This window comes from Polypterus senegalus, chromosome 3 (genome assembly GCF_016835505.1).
Source record: "Polypterus senegalus isolate Bchr_013 chromosome 3, ASM1683550v1, whole genome shotgun sequence".
Lineage (NCBI taxonomy): Eukaryota > Metazoa > Chordata > Cladistia > Polypteriformes > Polypteridae > Polypterus > Polypterus senegalus.
The window spans coordinates 235,386,316-235,413,875 of record NC_053156.1 but is presented as its reverse complement, the minus strand read 5'-3'; the positions used below and the strand labels follow the sequence as shown (position 1 = coordinate 235,413,875).

General features: G+C 39.6%; 1 protein-coding gene across 2 annotated transcripts in view; it reads left to right on the top strand.

Annotated features, from left to right (window-relative positions):
• LOC120525996 (kinesin-like protein KIF3C) overlaps positions 1–27,560 on the top strand; it is a 162,201-nt gene that overhangs the window by 59,303 nt on the left and 75,338 nt on the right. For both annotated transcript variants that reach the window (XM_039748794.1, XM_039748793.1), the window contains exon 2: positions 26,485–26,586. In XM_039748794.1, the coding sequence (XP_039604728.1) occupies positions 26,485–26,586 (102 nt within the window). The remainder of the gene's footprint in view (positions 1–26,484; positions 26,587–27,560) is intronic.

The window sequence follows — 27,560 nt, the reverse complement described above, 5'->3', positions numbered from 1 at the left end:
ACTACAGTTACTTAATGAAACTTATTGCAAACTGAAGTTATTGCTCAGGTGTTAAGAGAAAATAATGGCCTACTGTAAATATTGCTTATTGTTAAAAGTTTGGCTTCACATTATCAGCCCTTTTGTTTATACCAAAATGATTTTACTGCCCCGCATTCTTACTAAAAATAGGACAATGTGCATTTGTGACTCTGTGCAAACCTTAAACATAGTTAGAAGCACTCTGCGGCTTTCAGGATAGGCGAAATGTTTCTGTTGCGATTAAGAGAAAAGAGAGGAAAGCAATGCATTTATATATTTGCCCTGACTTGACTTGTAATTTTACAGTTTTGGACTTTACTTGAACCACACAACACGATAAGTCCTGAAATTCATTTTTTTTACCACATTTTGTGCTCATATGCAATACAGGACTCTACTTCAGGGTTTCATTGGCATCAATAGCCTTCAGAGGGGACTTTGACTTGACAGATCTGTGGCAAAACCTGAAATACTAGATTAAGGGTTAAAGGTGTGTTAAGGCAAAGACTCATAATGGAAGAAAACTGAAGGGCAGTGAGGTAAATGCTTTGGTATGATGCTGACAGATCAGAGAGTAGGGGAGCCACTTCACTGCACAATTAGGGCAACATATTGTAAAGGCAGGCCAAGAGGGCCTTGTTTTTGTTTTGTTCCTTTCTGTTTTCCCCTTGTTATTTTTTCATAATTATAGTCTCTCACTTTCAGAATGGACAAATACATAGCTGCTGCTGTCCTGTCAAAGTGCCATTATAGTCTCATTCTTCATTTTATGAATATTATCTGGACAGAAAAACTGAAGTTAAATCTTTTGTTGTGTGGCAGGAATTACACTCATTGCATTTGTTGATGCATTTGTTCTGTTATTAAAATTCTGTTTTGTGTTGTGATTCATTTATTTTATTGTCTGCTTAAGATACTTTGGGATATTGCAAATTCTGGAAAGAAACTATAAAGTCAATCCTTCAGTTATAGAAAGTTTTTTGTAACTAATAGTGTCTTATTTTTGATGTGACTGGATCTTAGTATTAAAAATAATAAACAGAAGTGGTTTTAAGATTATTTTAGAGCATCACACTAGGTAGTACACACTTTACCTAATATTGTCTTGTATACTAACGTTTTGAATTTTGTAATGCAAGTCCATTCCAGCCAATATGTTTTGCACCACCTATGTTCATTGTGTTACTTCTGTAGTTTTCTATAATTTATTTTTTGGCATGAAAATAGTTAGAATGGTTCAGTTTTTTATGATTATTTGAGCATTGAGTTAAATTCACCTTATTATTTCAAAAATCTTATCCTTGTACCCATACCACTGTATTGAAGGCCATCTACCGGGATAGGCAAACATACGAGGAATTGCATCACTTTTCTACATAGTCACCTTCATTTTCAATGCAATTTTCCCAAAGTCATACCAACTTTTTAATGCCTAATTACTACTCCCATCTTCATTGTTTGCAACGAAAATATAAAAGTATGGCAACTTTTTGAACATCCCTCATGCAAAGTCCAACCTCGGAAACCTTGTATCCCCTGATTAATTACACTTGATATGATAATTAAAGATTTATAAACACAAAATTACATATGAATAATAAAAATACTAAGAAGAATAGACCAGGAATTTATGATAACATTGTTAGCTGTTGAAAAATGCAGTAAAGATAATAAATTATAATGAACTAAACACAGTGGAAGGAAGGGAAGAACATCAAAGTCTCATGAAATAACACCAAAGCTAAAAACCCAAGAAAACAGGAAAAACTAGAACAGTAAATCATAATCAGAAGACAGAGCAATTCAGAATGAGCTTGACACTTTAAAAGGAGCACAAGGCAATGCCTCAGCAGCGAGTGGGGGCTGCAGTCCTTTCTTTTGTTTTTGCCTTGAAATGACCACATTAACAACTAGCAGGTGGAATTGGGAGGCCTCATTATTCAATTTCCAGTTCAATTTCCATTAGCATATCTTGACTACAGTGCGCTGTACACATTTTTTTAAATTTCAAAATCTCCGAAAACATTGGCCAATTTCTGATTCTAAACATTTTTAAAACTGAGAGATATTCTGTGTGACATCTATTACGAATTAGTGTACAGTTTCAATTTTATCATTAGATAAGTGACTTCATATTGTGTATTTTTAATATTTTTTCCTTTTACTTGTTTGACAGCCACTTCTGACAGCTACACTGTGAATTACTTGCAGTCACACACTGACTGACGCATGTATGCCTCAATGCAGGACACAGGATAGGACACAGGGTCAGATTATAGGTGGTGTTGGATCACAGAGCATTACCATATAAGAAAGATAGCACGTTAGATTTGTATTTATGCATTCAATTTGGTAATAATCTATCTTTATTCAATATATAATGAAATGATTTATTTACTCATCACCATACAAGGTAGGTACTATCCCTTAATGTATAAATGCAGGGGGAGGTCTAATTATATGCTAACAAATTGCCTTCACCCCATCCCGTGTTTGTCTTTGTGGCTGCACAGGTCTTACTCAAACCTCAGTCACAGCAGCTCAATTCTCCTGCTCCTTAAAATCAAAGCGGGTAAGTGACATAATGTGTATGTCCATAACAGAAAACAGTAAGAGTAACTTAACTTAGGTAGAAGCAAATAAAAGATGGCTCAGTGACTGTTTATGCTACAGTGACTACAACTATACTCTAAAATTGCCCTTTTCGTTACACTGAAATCAACCTCATGGCTGCATTATCTAATGATTATAATGTTTCACTATTTCTTTCATTGTAATTAACTGACAAAGTAGCATAATTATCTGCCATCTTTTATGACTGAATGTTGCCAGCAATATTAGCTTGACACTTTAGCACAGATTTGAAATCTTCATTGGGCACTTTGAAAAATATTGTGTTTAAGAAATTTGGATTATGATTTGCCACAGACCCTCCACATCCAACAACAACTAACAATAGCACATGAATCTTTTCATCACTTGAGCTGGAACATTTATCTGAAAAAGCAATTTCAGCCACGTGATGTTGTAAAAGAATATTAAAAACATGTTTTATGTACACTTTTAGTACATTTTATCATCACTATTATTTTTGAATAGGACTCACTGTTACAAAAATGTGTAATAAGCCAAATTGTGAAATAAAACTCTTGGATGAAATGATTAGAACATTTTAAAATGCACCAACTGTCAAACCAGTTAACCAACCCTCTGAATACACCTGAATATTACATCATACAAACATTTTTTACTTGTTATTTTTGATAAAGAAATATTAAGGAAAAAATTCCAATTTCTTTCATAATAAGGTTCATGAGTCAGAGAATTATGCAGTTTGCTTATGGCCTGACAAAGGCTATCATGCACAGTCATTAGTTGTTAATAACCTTTCCTTGTGTATTAAATTGGTTGAGTCCTTGAGGGCATTTTTAGAAAGATTGATCGTCTCATTCTTCAGGATTGCACAGTGTTTTAATTTGAATAACTAAAAGAATTATGGGCTGAATCAAACTTTCCCATATCAACCTGCATTACAGTACTACTGACTCCAAATTTTTTGAAATGATGTTTAGGTACAGTATTGTCAATGTCTTGCCTTTTTTCTTTCTAGATTAATCAAAAATCCAATTTAAACAAAAATGCATGCCTACTTGGTAACTTGACGTCTTTTTCCAACTTAGCAAGGTACAGTAGCTAATAGCTTCATAGAGAAGACTCTAATGATAATTGAGGCTTTAAAGACATTTTGAAGTTTTATGAGTCCTTTAATGGGTGGTCTAGTAAGGCGAGTGCCTAATCATGATCACTCTACAAATGTGTTCTGTTGATCTAGGTTTCCAGTTTTCACACAGTAACACTGTGGCAAGTGTTATTTCCCCAGAGTAACAGAGTCATGGGTTTTATTCACGGCCTGAGTTTGAGAAGCTGGCCACTAGGGCTTTCAAATGAAAGAAATTATAAATCCAGAAATGAAGGGCTTTCTTAGCCACAAGAACAAAATAAAGTTGTAATCCTAATGTAAAGATTCTTTTCCTGTCTCATTATCAACTTCCAAATGCTGTTTATTTTTAATCCAAATATTTCTTTCATATTAACATGCCACCATGTTTTATAATGGTGGCACCATGACATCACACTGCAACATATGATGATTACTTGACTGGTAACAAGCATTTGGTAATGCATACAGTAAATAATAAAATTGTTAATAACAGTATCACATTAGCCATAATTTCATAGCACAGACAAAATTTAAGTTTGTGCATGTGTTCCTGATAGTCACTTTCCTTTTGTAAGGTGCAATTTCTGATAGTGTCTGTACTGGTTTTCTTAAGGGATTCAGGGGTGTATTGGCTGCCCTTTCAAGTTTGAGTACTATCTTGCATTGAAAAATATTGGTATATACAAGGGGGTCATCAAAAAGTTTCATGCCTAAACTATTAAGATAAAGAATATTAAAACCAAACTGCCATTGGTGTCCAACCTGTCCACCTTGACTCTGAACTGCTTTAAGTGGGTTTAAGAATATTATGTTTTATTTTCCAACATAAACATCTTGAACACTAATGTACTTGTTCATGTCCAACAACTTTTATGTAGGACTCAAAAGGTTTTCTCTTGCTTGATCAACCACCTTACTGAATCTGACTTGATATCATCACTTGTGTAAAGCAGAATGGTGAAGATATGGTTGTTACACAGGCCAGGTCTGGAGAATAGGAATGGCTGTCACATTTATTCCATTCCACAGTTTTGCAGAGCAGGCTCTGCAGTCCATGTAGTGTGGCATACTGTAAAGCAGAAGAAGGATAGCTAACAGCCTTTCTCTCTGATTTTCTCTGAATTCCTACCACAACAACCACACCTAATATTGACTATATAGTGGTTATGATCTGAAGGCAAAAGAGAGAAAGGCATAAGTGACAGTGCCAACCCACATCTTGGGTTCAAATTATAGTTATTGCAAAAGCCCTGAAGATACTCCCTAGTCACGCATATCTGACAGCATGTACAAAATCAGAATTATACAATGCCATTTTTAGATTTAAGCCCAAAGTTTTTTGATATATATTTTATATATATATTGTGACAGATTGGGGCCACTATCACTCCCTTGAACCCCTGTCCACGATTCCAGACACCAGGTAAAAGTCCAAATGTTGACTTTATTAAATCTCCACAGTACACAAAGCACCCTCTCCTCCACTATACTCATAAATAATCACAATCAATAACAATAAATCAATCCTCCACTCCCAGACACGTTGCCACCCTTCCACCCAGCTCAGCTCGCCGTCTGGGAGTTCCCACAGTCCTTTTAAATACCCTGACCCGGAAGCGTTCTAATCCCCAGTCCATGTGACTCTCAATCACTTCCGGGTCAGGTACAAGTCCTTTCTTTTCACCCTGGAAGCACGTTGCTCTTCCTCTGACGCACTTCCGGGTTATAGGGCATGAAGAAGTCTTCGGTCCTCCCTGCAGCTCCCTCTTGCGGAATCCAGCAGGGTCTTGTATAAAAACTACATGTCCCATGACTCCCTGCTGGTCTTCGGGGCACCTCCATACTGCAGGGAGGGCTCCATCTGGCGGCCTAGGGGTATTGGCCGGGATGACAAGCCGGCCACATCTCACAATATATATATATATATATATTGTAAAAGATGCAATAGACAATATAAAGGTTTGGGGTTTTTCCGGCCCCGTATATTGCAGACAATCCACAATATTTCAAAAAAGAACAGGTCAAAATATAAACAAAACAGTTCATATGCGCGACGCCTTTGGCGGCCATTTTATAGAGGAGGGGCCGGAAGTGAAGGAATGCTGGGAAGGAACCTTGAGGGAGGATGGGACTGCTGACATCAGAAAAGATGGCGGAGGAAGGGCGGAAGTGGACGTACTGCGGGCAGGCTATGATGGCGGAGCGTCTCTTTTTCTGGAAGACAAAGGAGAAAGCTTAGTACCCCGCCACTCCCCACCGGCGAACGTCTTTCGAAGCGGTTTAAGATCCGTCCGCGGCCTCCTACTCGCGCATGCATGACACGACCCTCCCCTTAGCCCAAGACCATCAGGTCGGGCAGACCTAATCAAGAGGTCGTGGATGCGAGAGAGGGCATCGGCATTGGCGTGAAGGCCGCGGCGATAAGTGACCGCAAACTTATAGGGCTGTAAGTCCAGAAACCACCTGGTGACCCGCGGATTCGACTCTTTGTGGAGGGACATCCACTGAAGCGCAGCGTGATCAGTCACCAGAGTGAATTCACGACCCAACAGGTAGTACCGGAAATAATTCACGGCCCACTTAATGGCCAGGGCTTCCCTCTCCACTGCCGCGTACCTGGCCTCTCGGTCCAGCAGTTTCCGGCTTAGGTACATCCCGGGGTGTTCGACACCATCGACGCTTTGGCTCAACACGGCGCCCAGGCCTGTGTCCGAAGTGTCAGTCTGGAGGATAAAAGGCCGCCCAAAATCAGGGGTCCTTAATACAGGTGCCGACGTTAGGGCCTTTTTTAGGTCATTGAATGCGTGTTCCGCCTTGTCGTTCCATACCACATGCAGGGGAGCACCCTTCTTTGTGAGATTAGTCAAGGGTGCTGCCCTTTCGGAGAAAAGCCTGCACCTGTCTCTTGGTATTCGGACGGGTCCATTCCAGGATGTCTTTGACTTTGGAACATTGGGGTCTCACCTGTCCTCATCCCACAAGGTAGCCTAAATACTTGGCCTCCTTTAAGCTAAAAAAACACTTACGGGGGTTAATGCGGAGGCCGGCTTTAGCCAGTGTCGCGAGGACAGCAGAGACCTGCAATAGATGCTCCTCCCAGGTGCCGGAATAGATGACGACTCTAGCCACCAGACGCTGAAAGGTCGCTGGGGCCCCGTGCAGCCCAAATGGGAGGACCTTGTATTGCCAATGTCCACTAGGGGTGCTAAAGGCCGTCTTTTCTTTTGCAGATGCCGTTAAGGTAATTTGCCAATACCCTTTCGTCATATCAAGAGTAGTCAAGTACCGAGCCGCACCCAGCCGCCGAGCAGGTCGCCAATGCGGGCATCGGGTAGGCGTCGAACTTGGAGGCCTGGTTTAGACGTCTAAAGTCATTGCAGAACCTCCAGGAGCCGTCCAGCTTGGAAACGAGGACGACTGGGCTGGACCAAGGGCTATGGCTTTCCTCGATAATGTCCATATCCAACATTCGTTGCACCTCCAGTTCCACTTCGGAGCGTTTTGCCTCCGGGAGTCTATGGGGCCTCTCCCGGACGATCACTCCAGGGTCCGTGACTATATCATGTGCAATTAGCGAGGTGCGGCCCGGTGACTCGCTCACTACTTCGGGGATGGCGTGGATAGCCTGGGTTATCTCTCGCCGCTGTAGGGGTGTCAGCTCGTCACCAAGGTTAAGGGCAGACGTGCTAGCGAAAAGGGAGAGGGATCTACGAGTGTCGGGACGCTCGTCCCTGTCCTTCCAGGGTTTTAATAAATTGACATGGTAGATCCTCTCGCTCGGTCGACGATTAGGTTGCTTAACTAAATAGTCGATGAGCCCCTTTCTTTCCTTAACCTCGTATGGCCCCTGCCAGTGAGCTAGCAACTTGGAGTGGGAGGTAGGAACGAGCACCATCACCCGATCCCCCGGGTGAAACTCCCGGAAGACGGAGTTGCGGTTGTAACACCGGGCCTGCACTGCCTGCACCCGAGTCACGTGGTCCTTTAGGAGTGGCCTGATTTTAGCGAGCCCGTCGCGCAGTTGCGCCACATACTCCAATATATTGGAGGAGGGAAGGGCCTCAGCCTCCCAGCCCTCTATTAGTATGTCTAAAAGTCCCCGGGGTTGTCGGCCGTACAATAATTCAAAAGGGGAGAAGCCTGTAGAGGCCTGGGGCACCTCCCGGTAGGCAAAAAGCACGAGCGGTAGGAGCTGGTCCCAATTCCTGCCATCGGTGCTGACTACCTTGCGGAGCATCTGTTTAAGCGTCTGGTTAAAACGTTCTACCAGCCCATCTGTTTGGGGGTGGTAGACAGACGTCTTCAGGTGCTTTATTCTCAGTAATTTGGCAACCTCCCTGAACGTATCCGAGATGAAGGGAGTACCCTGGTCCGTGAGGACTTCTTTGAGGATACCCACTCTCGAAAATAGGTTGACTAATTCCCGTGCGATATTCTTGGTGTTAGCGGAGCGCAGGGGAACCGCCTCTGGGTATCGGGTTGCATAATCTACCATGACCAATATGTACTTGTGGCCACGGTTCGAGGGTTCCAGGGGTCCTACTAAGTCCACCCTATTCGGTCAAGCGGGATGTCTATCAGGGGTATTGGGGCGAGAGGAGCGCGGTCCCTCCTAGGAATCTGGCGAATCTGACATTCCGGACAGGATTGACAGAAGCGCCGGACCTCCTCGTTGATCCCGGGCCAGTAAAAGCGGAGCTTGATTCTCTCCAGTGTCTTCTTGGCCCCGAGGTGGGCGCCTAGGAGGTGAGAGTGAGCTAGTTCACATACCTCCCGCTGGAAGGTACGCGGCACTAGCAACAATTTCCACACCTCACCCTCGTGGGTTGCCACCCGATACAACAGATTATTTTCCAGCACAAAGAAGGGCTCGCGTGGTATGGAACCGTCAGCTTGTGAGCTGCCTGGAAGAACAATCGCATTCCGGGCAAACCGTCCGAGTCCGTCGCCTGAGAAACTTCCCCCGAAGTGCCTGCGCCATTTTGGCTTGCCTCAGAGCATGGCGTGGAGACCGCGGGAAGGGTGCCTCGCCCCCTCATAACCAGATCTAGCGAGGCCCCGGGAGCAGTGTTCGTCTTACCGCTTTTCCTGTGTGACCAGTCTTGTCCCAAAATTACTGGATAGGGGGGATCGGGCAACACCGCGACCGTCAAGTTGGAAACTTGCCCCTTCCATGTGATGTAACAGCGGGCGAAATGGTAAGACTTGATCTCCCCATGCACACAAGTGACTTGCAAGTGCTGTGTAAGCCACTGTCGCGGTAATACGTAACGGCGAGCGATAATTGTAATGTTGCTGACGGAATCAAATAGAGCCACCACCAAGTGCCCGTTTAATAACACCACTCCCATGTTTGGACTTGCAAGCGGGTGCGACGGAGTACAGTACCTTTCGGCGGTGGCCCAGGTGCAGTCCATCGTCTCCGTTGGGGTGTTGAAGGGACAGGTCGGCAGTAGATGGCCGGTCTCGCCGCACTTGTAACAGCGCGGGGAGGCCAGCTTTTCTTTAGGCCTCTGCAGTGCTTCCGCAGCGCGTTGAGAGAGCTCAGGGGTGGCCGCCTGTCCCTTTCGGTTCCCACGAGCGTGCCTTTCTGACCCCCCCGGCTTGGTAGACCACAAGCTGACACTCCAGGACTTCCAGGAGGCCTGGCATGTCCTTATAAGGATAGCGCCGGACTTGCTGGGCGAGGGAGCTTGGCCAGACGTTTACCAGGCCCTCACAGGCCACCTGTTCTACGACATTCCGGGCTTTCGTCTTTCGAATCGGTTTAAGATCCGTCCACGGCCTCCTACTCGCGGCATGCGTGACAATATATATATATATATATACACTGGGGCCTCCGCCCCCTGCTCACTTTGCTTGCCCACCCCCGTGTTTGGTTTACCAGATATACAATTTAAAGAGATTGTTATTTTCATGGGAATTGTTACATATGCATTATTTTCACTTTTACTTTAAAAACTTTTGTAAAAACAATACTTGTCCTTTATTTCTGGCCCCAGGCGTGGTTACATCTCTTTCTCGCAGGACGTATAACGCTGTTCGCGTTGCGAAGGGGGCGTGGCTGAACTCACGCTAAGGAGATGCCATCGGATCATCTGCTGTCTTTCTGCTGCTGCTGAGCTGCCTGTTCTGCTTGTCACATGTCGTTGTTTTAAGAGCTGGGAGCACATGATGCGTGTCTGCCAAAAGCAATCCAACAACTGCTAGGTTAGATGTCTGTGGACTTGTTTTAAATGATGGCTCACTGACTTGTAAAAACAATACTTGTCCTTTATTCCGACCCCAGGCATGGTTAAATCTCTTTCTTGCAGGACATATAATGCTGCTCGCATTGTGAAGGGGGGACAGCTGTTCGCGCGCTGCCATCGATCATTTTAAAGCCTGTACAGCCACTGTCCTTTTTGCCACTTTGTGTCTCTGCTGCTCGCGTTGTGATCGTTTCTCCGTGATCTATACTAATAAAAGGCAAAGCCCTCACTCACTCACTCACTCACTCACTCACTGACTCATCACTAATTCTCCAACTTCCCGTGTGGGTGGAAGGCTGAAATTTGGCAGGTTCATTCCTTACAGCTTCCTTACAAAAGTTGGGCAGGTTTTATATCGAAATTCTATGCGTAATGGTCATAACTGGAAGCAGTTTTTCTCCATTTACTGTAATGGAGATGAGCTTCAACGCCGTGGGGAGTTTCGTGTGACATCATCACGCCTCCCACGTAATCACGCAGTACATAGAAAACCAGGAAGACCTCAAAAAAGCGCTCAAGAAAACATGCATTATATAATTGAGAAGGCAGCGAAACAATAAGAAGCGAGCGAGTGACATATACAACCATATTCATGAGTTCTGCTACTTGAAACAAAGCACGATGTAAACCTACACTTTAAATTAAGTTCATAGACAGGCTGCGCTGGCGTTTGTAATTTAGTGCCTGCCCATATAAGGCCGTCCGTCCAGCGGCAATCCAATAACAAACTGCCACGGGTAAATATTCACGGGTGAAGGACTGTGCTTATGGAGAGGAAGATGAGATGGTCAGGGTGGTGTTTGACACAAACTCAGCGAAACTGCGAGAGAAAGTTTTAAGTGCCAGGACTAAGGTAACATTAAATACAGCCATGGACATAGCACGAGATGGCACCAGCACAGCTGGGAACCTTCGATGCAAGTACACCGAGTGGCTCACGTGAACTGGCGCAGTGCACAGATAAAAGCAACAGTTCCAAAGAGCTGAACAAAACCGAATTACACAATTGAAAAGGCAGCAAAAATATGAAGCGTCTGATAAGCATATTCATAAATGCAGCTACTGTGGAAACAAAGCACACGGTGGAAAAAGTCAATGTCCCGCTAAAGGAAGACAGTGTAAAAAAACCCGTGCATGCAGTGTGTCAGGTCTCAGATAAAGAAGAAGGCGAGCTGTTTATTGATGCAGTAAGAAATGAATCGATGAATGAAACCTGTCATCTTTACAGCGATTGACAAACACGGAATGTAACTTGAACACAACACATCCTACAAATACGAACCTGATTGAAAGAAATAATGATAATCAAATCCTTGATGACAGCAACACTCAGTAACACTCACAAAACAAATACTGTATATTGACAGTCATGTTACGTTATTTTTAAAATGTTCCCTTTTCTTTTCTACCTTTTTAACACACTACTTCTCGCTGCGATCACGGGTATATATATATGTATATATATATATATACCGATCTACATACTCGAATAATGGATACTTTATTCGCCATCAATGATTGTTTTGGTAAAGCCATACTCAGTGTATTCATTAGATGAGCGGTAAAAAGTAAGAGCGAGGGAGGATGACTCATTGAGGCATGCAGGCTGTAGTGCGTCAACTCTATCTGAATTGCGCGATCACATTTGAAAAATATATCTTTTCAAGTTCTATTTAGTCCATATGTGTCAAACTCAAGGGCAGGGCCACATCCGCCCGGCATGTAATTATATCCGCCCCGAGATCATTTTATATACTGTATTATTGTTATTAAAGCCCGGGTATATGAAGCGCTGGTAACACAATAAACTACAGATCCCATAATGCAGCGCTTCAGCTGCCTTGCCGAACACTTACCGCGTTAATCAAGTCTACCTTATGATGCTGCAAGTTATTGCGAAGCTAGAGTTATTGCGCACTGAGTTTGCACGGCGCTTTGGTGACTTTGAAGAACAAAAAGTCAGTCTACATGCGGCTCGAACCTTGTGCATGTTTGGTAGCACATATCTGTGTGAGAAGCTCTTCTCAGTGATAAAGACTAACAAAACAGCACACAGGAGTCGCCTCACTGATGAGCACCTGCAATCCATCCTGAGAATCTCCACAACACAGAACCTCACACCAAACAGAAACGAACTTGTGGCCAAAAAAAGATGCCAGGCGTCCAGCTCTAAAATGACATATGAGCAAAGACAACTGAATGATTTGATTTGTTATTGCACGTAAGGCGGAGTCAACCGTTTTAACAAACAGCGTATTGCACTGATACTGAAATAGCTGTGTGTGTATATATGTAGATATGTATGTATATGTATATATATGTTTATATATGTGTGTGTGTATATATATATATGTATTTGTGTGTATATATGTGTGTGTATATATGTAGATATATATGTATGTATATATGTGTATATGTATAGATATGTATATATATATATGTTTATGTGTGTGTGTGTATAATATATATATATATATATATATATATATATATATATATATATATATATATATATATGACAACAACACTCATCACTCACAACAGTGACAAAACAATTACATTGACAATCAGGTTACGTTATTGTTATTTTCAAAATGTTTCCTTTTCTTTTCATTGCTTCTTTAACACACTACTTCTCCGCTGCGAAGCGCGGGTATTTTGCTAGTCATAAATATACACCTGACCGAATTGTGTTTTCTTTGAAATGAAACTTGTCGTTGCTTTAACTGTTGTGGGACCACAGATTCTCATAGCATACGGTCCATCATTGTGTAAATCTACGTTTTGTGCATTGAATGATGTGAAGGCGAAAAAACTTTATTTTCTGCTCTTTGCCTTTTATTTCTGACCTCGCTTTCTCCTGCTATTCTTTCAAATACACCTGGTCCTGATGATTAATTTCCTTTTGTTTGCGCTAATGTGATCTTTAGTATCTTTTTTTTGATACTGTAGCGACTGAAGTAATAAAGTGTCAAAAAAGTTTTACTTGAACAATCACCAACTTTGTAACCCCAAACACAACTTTCTAACACTCTCTCCAATCCCTCATCCCCTGGGTCTCGCCAAACACCTTAATCAATCAATACCCCACTATCAGTCTTTCGTGCTGTACTCCTCCCTCCTTCAAGCGGACCTAACAGTCACTTAAAACAAAAAAGGCTTCAACCTGGCTAGGATACTACAATACTTTCAATTTTTACTGCTTTCATATTCTTTAAGTTTCTCTGCATGTGTATCGTGCCATCGTTTGTTTGAGCCTTTCGAATTCTGCTGCTTTCATAATCTCTTATCTGCCTTTTTTTCTCTCCAACGCTTTTGGGTCTCTTTTCTCTGCGCTGCTCTTTCTTCTTTGCTTAGTTGTTGAAGTTTCATCTAGAACGTATTGTTCTTATACACTTTATATGTGCTGAGAGTACAGGATCTGTGTATGCTACCTGCCTTTACGCAACTGAGTGTTTTGCTGGCTGTGCTCTTATTTGATATTGTTTGCGTCTTGTGGGTCTTTTAAGTGTTAATTGGTTTCATGAGTAGTTAAAAAATATTTATTCCTTGAGTGATCTTAGAGGAATGACTGTGTCCTGTGATGGTCAGCATCTGTCCAGGGTTAATTCATGTCTTTTGCTAAGTGCTAGCATAGATTATAGCCTCATGGAACTATGAACTGGATTAAATAATTTTGAGGAGATTAAAAATGGATGAATTACATGTTATTTTGGATCATGAAGATCTAGCAGCATAAAATATCAACAATGCAAAGAATTCAGTATAATGCACATGTGTTATAGAAATTGATATGTAATTTCAAATTTTTTGAAAGGTGGTTTTGTGCTTGAAATTGACACTCAACTCAGTTTTTACTGATATTTTCATTAGTTGCTTCTACCTGCTTCAAAAAACAGAAATGAGAGATACCATGAACCTTTATGTTAATTTATCTGCCGTACTATATATGCTTCCCCTGTTGCCAGTTTTTAGTGTTTCAGAACATCTTGTGAATTTGGCTGGAGCACGTAGTCGCTAAATTGTACATAATTCAGTTTATACTGCAACTGGGAAATGTACTTCACAATATACTTGTACATAAAGAGGAAACTGTATTGAGTTCAGGAATTAGAAAACAACTCACTTAACTTTGTTGTCACATATTTCTAGGCCACTATAAAGTCAGAGACCAGACATTATTAGGGTGTTAGGGTGCCAAGGAAGAAGCTAAATCTAATTTGCAAGGAATAAATAAAAAATGTAACAAAAAAAAAAAATGCAGGAATCATTAGCCCTTAACAATAAGTGTGTCCACCTTTAACAAAAGAGGTCTGTTGTTTTCAGGATCAGGGTCCAAAATGTATACTGACTTTTGGTAGTACATACATTGGTTTTTGTAGGGACTAGGACAGAGCTTTTGGAGCTCCGAGCTGTGGGGAGGAAGTTACATCAGGATGTATCCGTAAAGTACAATCACCTCACTGTAAACTTCCACTACAGTTATAATATTGCACAACCTGCGCCACTTTATAAAGCGTATTTACATATGATGACGATATCATTTTTAAGATGAAATACAGCAAAATATGTTGATTATATTATACAGATAAAACTTTAACTTCATCTGTATTGTTAATAATTAAACATGTGAGGACACGATGCCACAGCGAAAGAAAAGTAAGGACAGGAATTGGAGGTGAGTACGTTTGAAAGAGACAGTACTGCTGCAATAATTTCATCTAAGGTCGCGCACAATTACTGCGCCACCGTGTCCCCATGTTTAATGACATGCTTTAACTCCTATCATCATGAAGAAGATATCATATATACAGTACATCTCAGTATTTTAATTATTCAGAGAGCTGTAATATCATGAATGTAATGGATTCTGTGTCCTGTCAGAGAAAGATAAAGCGCGGAAGCACGTAAGGATTCACAAACATAGAGCACATAGAAGATCAAATACAAAACAAAGCATTTAACGTGCTACTTTAGTTACGATGGGATTTGAGAAACTAGTAAATGAAACGATTTTAAGATGAAGTTTATGATGTTCTACTTTAATGACAAAATAAACTAAGTTATTAAAGTGGAAATTTACATTTTGTGCTTTTTTCCACTGTGTGCCTATTTTTTTCTCTGTACCCTAATAAGCTTTCATATGACACTCAGACGGTGGGCTACGACTCGCCTTTTCATGGCAACTTTGATATGTGATAACTTCTTTTTTATTTTGGGCACTGTGCGACTTTGTGAACTTGATCTTTCCAGTTTCTCTGACACTCTTTCACTCGATCAACTTCCTTTTGTTGATTATACCACTGTTTAAACCAACAAATAGTACGTTTTTCCTTGCCTCCACTTGGCATTTGCTGAAATTCTTATACTTTCCCTGTGCTTTTGCCATTGTCTTTTCACAGAAGGCTGAGCTTAAGGGCTATTTATATTGATTTGCATATTCAAAGAGGCGTAATACTGGGAGGAGTTGGGGCGGGACAGCAGGCGCGTGCACGAGCATTACTTTTCACGCTGATCGGGATTTATGTAGTGGAAGAACGTGGAAGTTTGCGTACGCACAGATTCCTGCATCTGGATTTTTCTGTGCATACACACATTCCCGCTTTTGTGCTTATGCCATGTTATAGTGTGAGTTCTACGCACAGCGTTATACATGAGGCCCCTGGTCTTTATGATTGCATGTTTTCTTGAAATGTACTATCCAACCACGGATTCTTAGAAATAATCTGCAATGTAAATGAACTGCTGCTGTTATTTCTCATAGACTGTTCATTATACTATAAATATATATATATATATTCTATTTATCTCTCTCAGTCCATCTCATCATCTCAGACCACTTTTCCTATATATATATACTGCCACTGAAGCCCTCACTAGGAAAAGTGGTCTGAGATGATGAGATGGACTGATAAGAGAGATAAATAGAATACACCAAATACAACAAAAACTTCATTAATTATGAAGTGAACTGGAATGAGGATTAACAGTTTACAAAGAGATATCAGGTAAGAAGAGAATTGGTGTCTTAACTATACAGTACTGTATACTCATGTTTGACCTAAAATTCACCTGTCTCCGTTAGACAGTATTGCCCTCATAGTGTCAAAATGCAAGTATTTCATCAGATTACTTAGAATTACTTAAATATACCCTCTCTATCTAATGCTGCTTTACGCTTTGGGAATTTCTTATATTACTAAATCACTCAGTGTGTATTTTCATAGAGAGCACATTAGCCAATAATGATATTAAGCAATTTTATATATCGAAGTGTACTGAATAATTAATATATTAGAATGTTTTGATTAACTACGTTAGACATTCATTGAATTTAACAATTCAAAAGACAACATACATATGTTAGAAAAATGTGCTTTAAGCAGTATTATATATATACAATTTATAAATAAAGCATTAAAAAATAACTTTAGAATAACAAAGGTTATTATGTTTAATGCTGTGGGATAGTGTTGAATGCAATAGCCCCCAGGAATAGGTTCAATGTATGGCTTAGTCTCTGTCTATGTGAAGTTTGTATGTTTTTTTTCCAGGTAATCCTGTTTTTCTTCCATTTCCCAAAGATATAATTGCTAGGTTAATTGGTGACTTTATGGGTTGGTATATTTGCTGTGTGCAGAGCTGTGTCCTGCAATGGGCAGTGCAGACTGGGTTTGATGCTGATGCTGGATGTTATCTGGAAAGGCTGAAACTCATGATGACTCTTTATGAAGTTATAAAGAAACATGAAAATATAATTATTAAATGTTTAATATCTATTTATTTTAAACCAATAAGTTGTTTGCATAGTTACATAGCTCTTAATGTGTCTGATGATGTTTTGCTGTTTCTTGTGGGTCTCATCCTTTGATCCTTGATTTTGCTTTTGTTGTTTTTTGTTTCCTTAATTTTCTTTAAACTGTTCATGTTTAAATTAATTTCAATTGTTTTAAATTATTATGTATCTTCTTTTAGTTAATTTACAGGTTTGCCTTACTAATTATGTTCTTATGTTTTATATTTAGGTAAAGGGTGAGACCACTAATTAGTTTACAAGCCTCAGTTGCTATGGCTGACCTCTGTAGAAGTACGTCAGTGCTACTCAGATCCCTCCATGTTATGTTTTTCTGCATCCCTTTTGCTCACTTCTTTGGTATTTTAACATTTGGCAAGTTTCTTAAAACTTATTATTTCTGTTATTTTTTTATTATTGTACACAATTTGGAAACCTGTCTTGATTTTTAAAAATTATTTTGGGACTCCATATAATTTTTGGTTTATAAGGTTTTCCTATTTTGAATATTTCATTTTAAATTTTTAATTGTATGAATTAGTTTACATTTTATTTGTTTGAAAAAACATGTTAAAAACTCCTTCAGTCAGCCAATGAGCTGCTATCGAACTTTGTGTGGTTGCTAGAGGCATCCCTCGTTTCAATAATAAAAGTTGAAAATTACAATGCAGCAGCATGAGCAGCTTTGTCCAAGATACAAATTCAAGCAGCGAATACCATGGATGTTGTTAGTATTCGATATTCTGCTTTTGAATCTCACTTCTTTGTCTAGACTCAGTTTTTGTCTTAATGTTTGGGTCCTGGAGTTTCATAGCTTCATTCTGACTATGATCACAGTTAAGCCCATCAGTTAGAAAAACTAGTTTTTGTGCTTTGAAAAAGTGTATCTTTTCTATTTGAGTTTAGTAAAGCATGTATCTTATGGTCAGCATCATAAAACATTATGCCAGTGGGAAACTTGGGGTGATTGATTTGCAAAAGAACACAAGCAGCTGGCATTCACATAAAAAGTTTCTGGATTGTTCCATTTTTTTGTTGGTTTAACAATTACATTTTGAATTCTTGTGGTGTTTTTTTATTTAGAGTTTTAAATGTAGTTTTTCTGTGGTTTGTTTTTTCAGTTATAAAGTTTATATTTAGTATTTTTGCATTTTGGGACATTTTGATTTCTTTCTAAAATTGCTATTAAAATCTTAATGATTTTTCTAATGATTTACCTTTTCACAATTTACACCAGGTGCTATAATGTATAGTACGGTTCAGATTTCAACCCAAATTATTGTGGACTCAATTTACCCATATGGCCATTCTAAAATTAGCAATTTAGGATTAGCTGTCACATTAAATGCATTACGTCTGTTCTCCTGAAAACTCTAGAGTTACTGTACATTGTTACCTATACATTATAATAACAGATATGTTTACTAGGCCATGTACTAGGACAAATCGCTGACTTATTTCTGTGTATCAGGCAAAGTCAAATCTAGACTTAATATCTTGCTTTCCATACCTTCTTCATTAAGCCAGAATTGCTGCTCAGAGCATATATCTTTTGAATAAAACCTCTCATCTCTTGTTTCAGGATATTTAAGTTTCATACACTCAACTGTATGTGGTATACACTCAATCTGGAATCATAATGGCGATTTCAAAGCTACCTAACAGGATAATTTATCAGGCTTTAACCATCTGTAAAGCAATTTATATGTTCTCTAGTGGTAATATTGCACTGAACAAATGGTCCCTCAGACATGAAGAACTATAACAAACCATTCTCTGCACATAGCTTCAATCTAATTCCCTAGCTGTATGTGTGATTAAGTGTCATCTATGATTTTTTTTTCTATAGATCCTTATTTTGAACTTCTAAATAAGCAGGTCTTGGCACTTTACATTTGGGCATTGCAGACAAAATATAGTACACATAGCTAATTGATTATTATATTAGTTCATTCAATATTACATTTGAAGAATTTTAGATTACACCAATGAATTTGTTAGAGGAATTTACAAGGTTGGGAGCATGCACTGAATTTACAAGGTTCACAAGGTTCAGATCCAAAATAAATCAGACTGAAACAATAATTTATGTCCATAAACTCTGCAGTGCAATCAGGGAATATTGTTAATCTCTTTTTTACCTTTTCAACCGTTTGGAATTTGTTTTGGGATTGCTTGGTCACTCTGGAATGTCTCTTTAGATAATCAGATTAACAGATGTAGGTTACTTGCCCCAAATGCTGTCTTACACCTTCGTCAGCACTGAGGTCAATACCGTAATGTTCCTTTAAAGCTGTGTACTATCTTTTTCACAGCTTCAATCTGTTTTCAAAATGCCAGTTGTTAAAGATCTCCTAGTGAGCATAAATGAGTTAAAGTGGTTTGTGATTTTGTCACAATATATATGTTCTTATCACATAATATCTTAAGTATAGTACAAGTACTCACCTTTTCCTAAGGTTTAATTCCTTGATTTGTGCACGCATGTCCACTTCAAAAATGAAGTCTAGTTTGGCAGACTGAATAACTTGCTGTTGGTCATTATGTGTATGTTTATAATATGCATGTGAGTCTGTGACAGCATATTTGTACCTGCTTTATCCAGTTCAGGGTCACAGAGGAACAAAGCCTATCCAATCAGCATCAGAAAAATAGAAACCTACTTTTGTTAGGGCACCAATCTACTACATACAAGCGGGGCTTCTCTGTGGCGGACCCCATACCTAGAAAGATAGCTTCCCAATCCTTTTGAACCCCTCAGAAGAATTTGTAGCATTAGTAAATAACCAGGTGATGGAATAAAGTGTAAAGGTAAAGGCACATTTATTTGAATGGGATAGGGTATATGTTCACAAATTAGAAAGATCAAAACAAGACTGAGACACAAAAAGCATAACAAAAACACAAAAACAGGAACAAAGTTTAAAGCAAAACTTATTCAGAACAAATGTAGTAACACTATCTTGGACACCTCCATAGACAACACTACAAATAGTTTTTTAGAAAACATCCAGCAATAGAATATCAGAAGCTGTTCGCTGCCATTTTATATTGGTGGAGAAAAATGGCGCAGACACTGTTATGTGACGGCTGCATCATGTGACCAGCAATGGGCAAAGCGACTATAAACAAAATGGCCACAAAATGCTGGCATCCATCCAAACAAAGAATTCAGAATGGTTTCGAGGTGATGTCACCGCCACAGTGAACAAAATATTTAAATGAGTAAAAAACATAAAAATTCAAAAAAGAATGCAGTGGCTCCAATAAAGGTATAACACTAAAGTATTACTATAACAGGGGTTATGAAGGTTATTTTTTATTAAATAACACAAAATATACAAGGGTGGGTAAAGGTAAAGAAGTACCCACAGTGTAAGAAAGAAGACATCCCTGTACTCTTGTAGGCTATCTATCTGACTAAAACACTTTGTCCTACCTCAAAGCCTTCCTCCTCCTCACCAAGTGAGGCCTTACCTCTGTTCCTCATTGAAATCCAAACTCATCAGTTGAGGTGGAATCTCTTAAAAAAGTAATCCAAGGAGTATATTCTTAAGTTGTTGGGAAGCACATCCAGTTCACTTTTGCTCTACATTTCCCAGCGGCCTTTGTGGGAGTTTCAACTATAGTAGCAGGATATTGTTGCAGCTGACCAGTGGGCTGGGGTAATATAGCTCCTTTGGAAAAAGCCCACAATCAAAAGAAATTGGCATAGCATCCACACTGGATAAGATCATCACTGACAGGATGTTACATTTATCCAGTTCTGCCTGCTTACTTTACAATATGCAATTGTTCTGTTACCTTCTAAACTCTAAATAGCATGGCAAATGATGGAGTCTGATACGTACAAGGTCTCATAAACATGGTTGTTTATTAATGGAGATTTTTTTGTTTTCTAATTTCTTACAATAAAATATTTGTGTTATTATGCTTAAAATAAGTGTATATCTTGGCTTCTTTTCTAAATTGTGGGCAAATCTATATGTTTGTTTTCTCTGTTCTCCTGTTCACTGATAAGTTTTTGTGTGGTTTTTGGACACGCCGACAGTACCATACTGGCACTACTAGCAGCAGCAGTTCAGTATCATATAAGATCTTTAAGTGGTCATAAACATGCCATTATGTTTTCTTATTGAAGTAGTGTAATACACAAAAAATATGCTGTTTTTGTGAGTTGAAGAAACAGATTGAGTTTATATATTTATTTATTTTAACATTTCTTTAATTTTATTAAAATCAAATAACATTCCATACAATTAAGTTAAGTTTAACAAAACTAGGTTCGAACCAAATCGACCCCCCAACCATGAGAAAGAGAGCTAGGTCAGCAGAGTAAAACTTTTATTTTATACAGAAGTCAAAATATGAACACGTAAGAGGGTAAAGGATATCTCTGTAGACAAACTTTCTTTTTAAAGTAATATATATGTTTTGTATGAATTCAATGTCACATTTTGCCTATATTTTCTTAAACTTTCACCTGCTGTGCGTTTTCAATATACATGCAACTTCCTTCTTCTTTTCCTGTAATTTCTATTTCAGCTTCATTACCCTCTGACAGAAGCCATCTCTGCTTCCAACTGTTTCTGCTCAAAGCTGCTCATGTGTGTATTTTGCATGGGTGTATACATGCCATGAAATACAGTATAGCCTTTTTCTCTCACAGCTTTTATTAATAGCCTGATCCTACAATTAACAAACAACTCCAAATAGGCAACAGAAAAATAAAAAATATAAAGCTAAATCAATATGTAAGTATAGCATAAATAGCGCATATACTGTATGTCTGTAAAACCGTTACATAAAATGACAGGGATATGCTGATCATACTGATTATCGTGCTGCACTACAATGTCTGATTTCTTGAGCTCTATGCATTTCTTAATTGACATAAACTTTTTTTTAAAAATGTTAGCTCCCCACCATTGAAGTAAAGTGAAATCCTCAATTTCAAGATGTCTGTGAAGGTCATTTCAGTTTCAGTCCTTTTTCTATAACACTACGCACAAGTTGGTGTGCAACAACACTGATAGTGAAGTTTCCTGTTTTTGGCTCTGGAATGGAAGAAGGAATAACCATCCACTAAACAGAATAGTTTGAATTTTTTTGCTGCCTATTTGCAAAACAAAGTCATCATGGACAGTGATATCATTTAATATTTTTTCTCTTATACAGGTTACTCAGTGATTTTAATATACTGATATAGATATATATTGATCCTAACCTGCATGAACCAATCTTTGAAAAGGATTTAGGAGTTTATGTTGACTGAACATTCTCATAATCTATGCAATGTGCAGAAGCACTTAAAATGGCAAATAAAATAATGCACTAGTAAGACCACATCTGGAGTATTGTGTGCAGTTCTGGTCACCATGCTGTACTGAGGAGAAGTAACCAAGTGTAAGGACATGTCCTACTAATAGACTAAAGGAATTAAACCTGTTTAGCCTTGAGTAGAAAAGGATCTTTGAGGACTTAATTATGATGTACATAACTATAAATGGCACTTATGCAGTTGATCCTGCAGTTTTCTTTCAATTAATAACATACTTAAACTATTTAAATGGAAGTGAGTTTAAGGGCATGTTTATACTTCACGCTCAGAATGCATACGCGCACCCATCATGGCTGCCACGCGTTCCCGGCATTCTTTTGACGCGTCCTCTGAGCAGGTTCTCAGAAATTAACGTGACGCGTGCACAAGTTGCAGTACCAGCAAAAAGTTGGTGGGCTAAGTGTGATAAAGTTGGAATGTGACGTCAGAGTCTCTGTTTACTATCTACATGTGACAGAAAGCCTCTATGCGGATCCTAGTAGGTTCAATGTGCGCGCTTCAATGTTTGATGAATGGTTCGATGTGGTGGAGCAAAATGCCGACATACAGATGCATTTGTGGTTCTTTTATATTCAAGCATCGCATATTCCCGATCGTAATGACACAATACATTTTAAAAGTCTCACATACCATCTTTTGTGCCGTCTTTTTTTTCTGGGGCTTCCTCCTCACCTGACAGCAGTGGCAAACAGAAATAGATTGCCACACTGAACACATTTAATGTATGATATTCCATCTCTCTGCACATTTAGAATCCTTAGATTTATACTTGATATCACTTTCATAATGAAATGCATTAAAGTATATATGTTACAGTTTACAGATAAATCGTTCTTCTTCTTTCGGCTGCTCCTTCTTCATCTTCATCCATAATTTTACAGATAAATCGTTAATTTTGTTTAAATAATGAACACTGTGCGGTAGCACTGCTGTCTTGCAGGGAGTCACGTCACTGATGTTCCCAGCCTGGAGTGTACATGTTTTCCTGCTGGGTTTCCACAGTGTGCTCTGGTTTCCTTCCAAAGATATGCAGATTTGGTGACACTAAAATGACACTAGTGTATGTGTGTGCTTGTATTCACCTTGCGATGAGCTGATGCCTCATCCAGGAATTTTTTCTGCCTTGTGCCCAATGCCTGCTGGAATGGACATATCCCTGGATTGATGGATGTAATCATTAAACATCCTTTTCAGAGATTTTGCGGTAAGGTGTCTGCGGAATTTAATGGATGCAGGCAATTCACAACACAGCAAAGCCAAACCTGTTCTCAATGTGATAATATCTCGCACTGCCACCTGGTGGATTCCTCCATATTTACGTAAAGTACGCACACAAGTATCACCTGTACAATGATTGTGTAGCAGTAGCGTCCACTGCGGTATGCGTCGCTTCGCTTGAAGTATAAACTCGGCCTAAAACAAACCATTTTTTCACAGGGCTTTATGGAACTGAGGAGTCAGGTAGTTACAATGAAAACCTTCTAAACTTTGCCTATTGGCAAACCAGAGTGCTTCACCGAGTTCAGTGTTTTCCTCTCTTTTGATTTATTTCCTTAACTTTCTGTATCCCTACATTAAAGTATTAACACATGAATGAAAAGACTGATGTACTTCCATTGTGTGCATATTTGTGCTTGTGCCAATAATTTAACAATAATATGATTATGCTGTATTTCAGACCTGAGTTGTACTTAGAACAGGGCTTAGTGTTCTGTCAGACACTCTCCTAAAAGATGTTAAGAGCTGCACCCATTTTGACATCAAAATGCAGATGGTTAGAAATTAATGTACAACAACTGCTGAGCACTGCAATCCACATCCTTATTTTCAGCAAGGCTTCAATGGCTGTAGGACAAACTGTGCAAATTCATTGTGTTCATGCAGCTGTAATAATAAGGTCAGTCTGCTGTCCTAAAAAAAAGTATGAAAGAAGCCATTTGCTGAATTATAAATAAAATAGTCACTCCCGAGGGGATTCCAAATGGTCATTTAGTATATCTTATGTTTCAGCTGCTCAGTAATAACAAACAGGAGAAATACTTATTAAAGGTAGGAAATGTATTTACCAATTATTGTCAAGTCACCAAATTTTTTATTCATCATGGAAAAGGCGTTTGACCGTGTCCTCGGGGAATCCTGTGGGGGGTGCTCTGGGAGTATGGGGTACCAGACCCCCTGATAAGGGCTGTTCAGTCCTTGTACAACTGGTGTCAGAGCTTGGTCTGCATTGCTGGCAGTAAGTCGAGCCCGTTTCCAGTGAGAGTTGGACTCTGCCAGGGCTGCCCTTTGTCACCGAATCTGTTCATAACTTTTATGGACAGAATTTCTAGGCGCAGCCAGGGTGTTAAGGGGGTCCGGTTTGGTGGGCTCAGGATCGGGTCACTGCTTTTTGCAGATGATGTTGTCCTGTTTGCTTCATCAGGCCGTGATCTTCAGCTCTCTGAATCGGTTCGCAGCTGAGTGTGAAGAGGCTGGGATGGGAATCAGCACCTCCAAATCCGAGACCATGGTACTCAGCCGGAAAAGGGTGGAGTACCCTCTCAGGGTTGGGGGAGAGATCCTGCCCCAAATGGAGGAGTTCAAGTATCTCGGGGTCTTGTTCACGAGTGAGGGAAGAATGGAGCGTGAGATTGACAGGGGGATCGGTGCGGCTTCCTCAGTAATGCGGGCTCTGCATCGGTCTGTCGTGGTGAAAAAAGGAGCTGAGCCATAAGGCAAAGCTGTCAATTTACCAGTCGATCTACGTTCCTACCCTCATCTATGGTCATGAGCTATGGGTAGTGACCGAAAGAACAAGAGCGCGAATACAAGCGGCTGAAATGAGTTTCCTCCACAGGGTGTCTGGGCTTTCCCTTAAAGATAAGGTGAGAAGCTCAGTCATCCGGGAGGGGCTCAGAGTAGAGCCGCTGCTCCTCCGCATCGAGAGGAGTCAGATGAGGTGGCTCGGGCATCTGATCAGGATGCCTCTTGGACGCCTCCCTGGTGAGGTGTTCCGGGCACATCCAATTGGGAGGAGGCCCCGGGGAAGACCCAGGACACGCTGGAGGGACAATGTCTCCCGGCTGGCATGGGTGCACCTCGGGATTCTCCCGGAAGAGCTGGAAGAAGTGGCTGGGGAGAGGGAAGTCTGGGCATCTCTGCTCAAGCTGCTGCCCCCGCGACCCGACCCCGGATAAGCAGAAGAGGATGGATGGATGGATGGAGGTGTCAGGTCATCTTTTCAGTATTGCAAATGAAACACACCAAGTTTGTTGCTTTTTGAAATACCTTATAAATAGGTGTAATTAATTATTAAATGACTATTGATAAAATCAACTAAGTACATTTTGTACATGATATATGGCCCAGAAGCAGCTGTTGGAATTATGTTGCAATGAAGAGGTAAATCTAGGCTGTAGATCAGAGGTGTACTTTATTTTCTGCTATCTATAAATTTTGTTTCAACATTGCTTTAGAGACTGTTTGACAATAAACTGCTGGTAGGTGGCTAATATAAAAAATAATTTTTACGGCTTAGACTGTTTCCTAAAATAAGGAGGGAGCAACTGACCATTGAACACAGACATATTGTACTGTATGCCTACAAAATTCATACCTCAAATCATTGTTCAATAACAGTGAAAGTCAAGTCGTATATCTCACACCATGATCTGTTCAATTGTTGCCAATACTTTTAGTGCTATTTTCAGGAATGGTATTTGAGACAACTGTACATAAAATGGGTGGTAGTTATGACATAAAAACTGCATTTTGTAAAGCCTTCCAAATTCAGCCTTGAATGCTGTCAGATTAACAGACATATTTAAAAAATATTGTAAAACAAAATATTCTCATGGGTAATATGGTGGTTCAGTGGTTAGCACTGCTGCCTCACATACCTGTGGCTCTCAATTTGAATCCCATGCTTAGCCATTGTTTTTTTGAAGTTGCACTCTCAGTATTGGTTTTCCACGAGGTTCTCTGCTTTTCTCCCAGAAATGTGTGTTTTAGGGAAGTAAGTGATTTTGAAAACAGCTTTTGTGTGAGATGGACTGGTTTCTTGTTCAGGGCTATTTTCTGTCTTGTACACAGTTCGGCCTAGATAGGCTCCAACCCTCTTATGACCTTAAATTTGATTAAACAGAATTAATGAGATTATATTATGTCTTATGTTTAAATATACCCACTATGAGAACTCTGTACGTAGTACATGTGACTTAGCAATTTCATGGTTCCAGTCAAATTTGCCTTCAAATGCTCATTTATTATAAGCTATTATTTGTAAAAGTGTCTCTTAAATGAGACAAACTGAAATATCTGAATTCCCTGTAGTAAGAATTTATGTCTCTAAGCTGTTTTTTTTCTCCTTTTTATGTAGGCTATGGAAAGCAAGCTGCTTGTTGGAGGGAAAAACATCATCGATCATACAAATGAACAGCAAAAGATGCTGGAGCTGAAGAGGCATGAAATAGCAGAGCAGGTCAGTCATTTCTGATTTGAGGCCCCAGACTTCTCTACTTAAACAATATATTTTCTGTCTAATATACAGTATCTGTGCTGCTTCTTATTCACATCTCATTACGGTATAGGATAAAAGAAAAAGTCTCAAGAGCCCCTTTAATAAAAGGATTTTTTTAATGTATAATGATTTTTAGAAGCACAAAATTTACTGTTATTGTTTTCACTGAATTAAATGATCCGGCTTTGTTCGGTGGGTTTTATTGCTAAAAACAGCTGCAGAAGATTCAAATCGGATATGTGGACTGTTCAGTATATTTAGTAAATATGTGTGCTGGGATTTTATAATTGGTCCCTTTCAATTCAAATCCTGCTTTTTGAGGCCTTCCAGGTTCTGTATGTTGCTTTGATACAATCAAAACAATTTAATATATCATGCTTGTTAAGTTCTGGAAGTTATGCATACTCTCTGTCAAAGGCCTCAGACCGGATTTAAGCTCAGGACTATAGTACCTGCTCTGCTGTACCATCTATTTGATAAAGGGACATGTGTGCTGGGTTCCATTGTAAGCTGTTTCACACAAGCTGCAAGGGTATAATAAAAGAATATTAAAATGCACATTTTTTGAGTATTATGACTTTCTAAAGGTTCATCCACCTCTAATTTAGATAATAATTCTTTGGTTGTCCTTGCTAACTGCTTGCATTCTATAGGTGAGCCACTTCTCATTGATACCTGGGCAGGCGGTTTACACTTGCATTGTTCTTTCTTGCTCCTGATTTACACTGAAAAAAATAAGGTGATGATTCACACTTAATATTTTCAATCTGAACCAATATAATTCTTTGTAGCTTATTGATCCCACAATTTTTAAGTTGAGGCAAATCATTTAGAGTGATTGGGTGCAATTCGTTTTATAGTGAAGTAAATCTATTTTTTAAGTTGTTCTTCTTTTTTGGCAGTTGGAAAGCCATCATGCTGGAAAGTTTGACCGG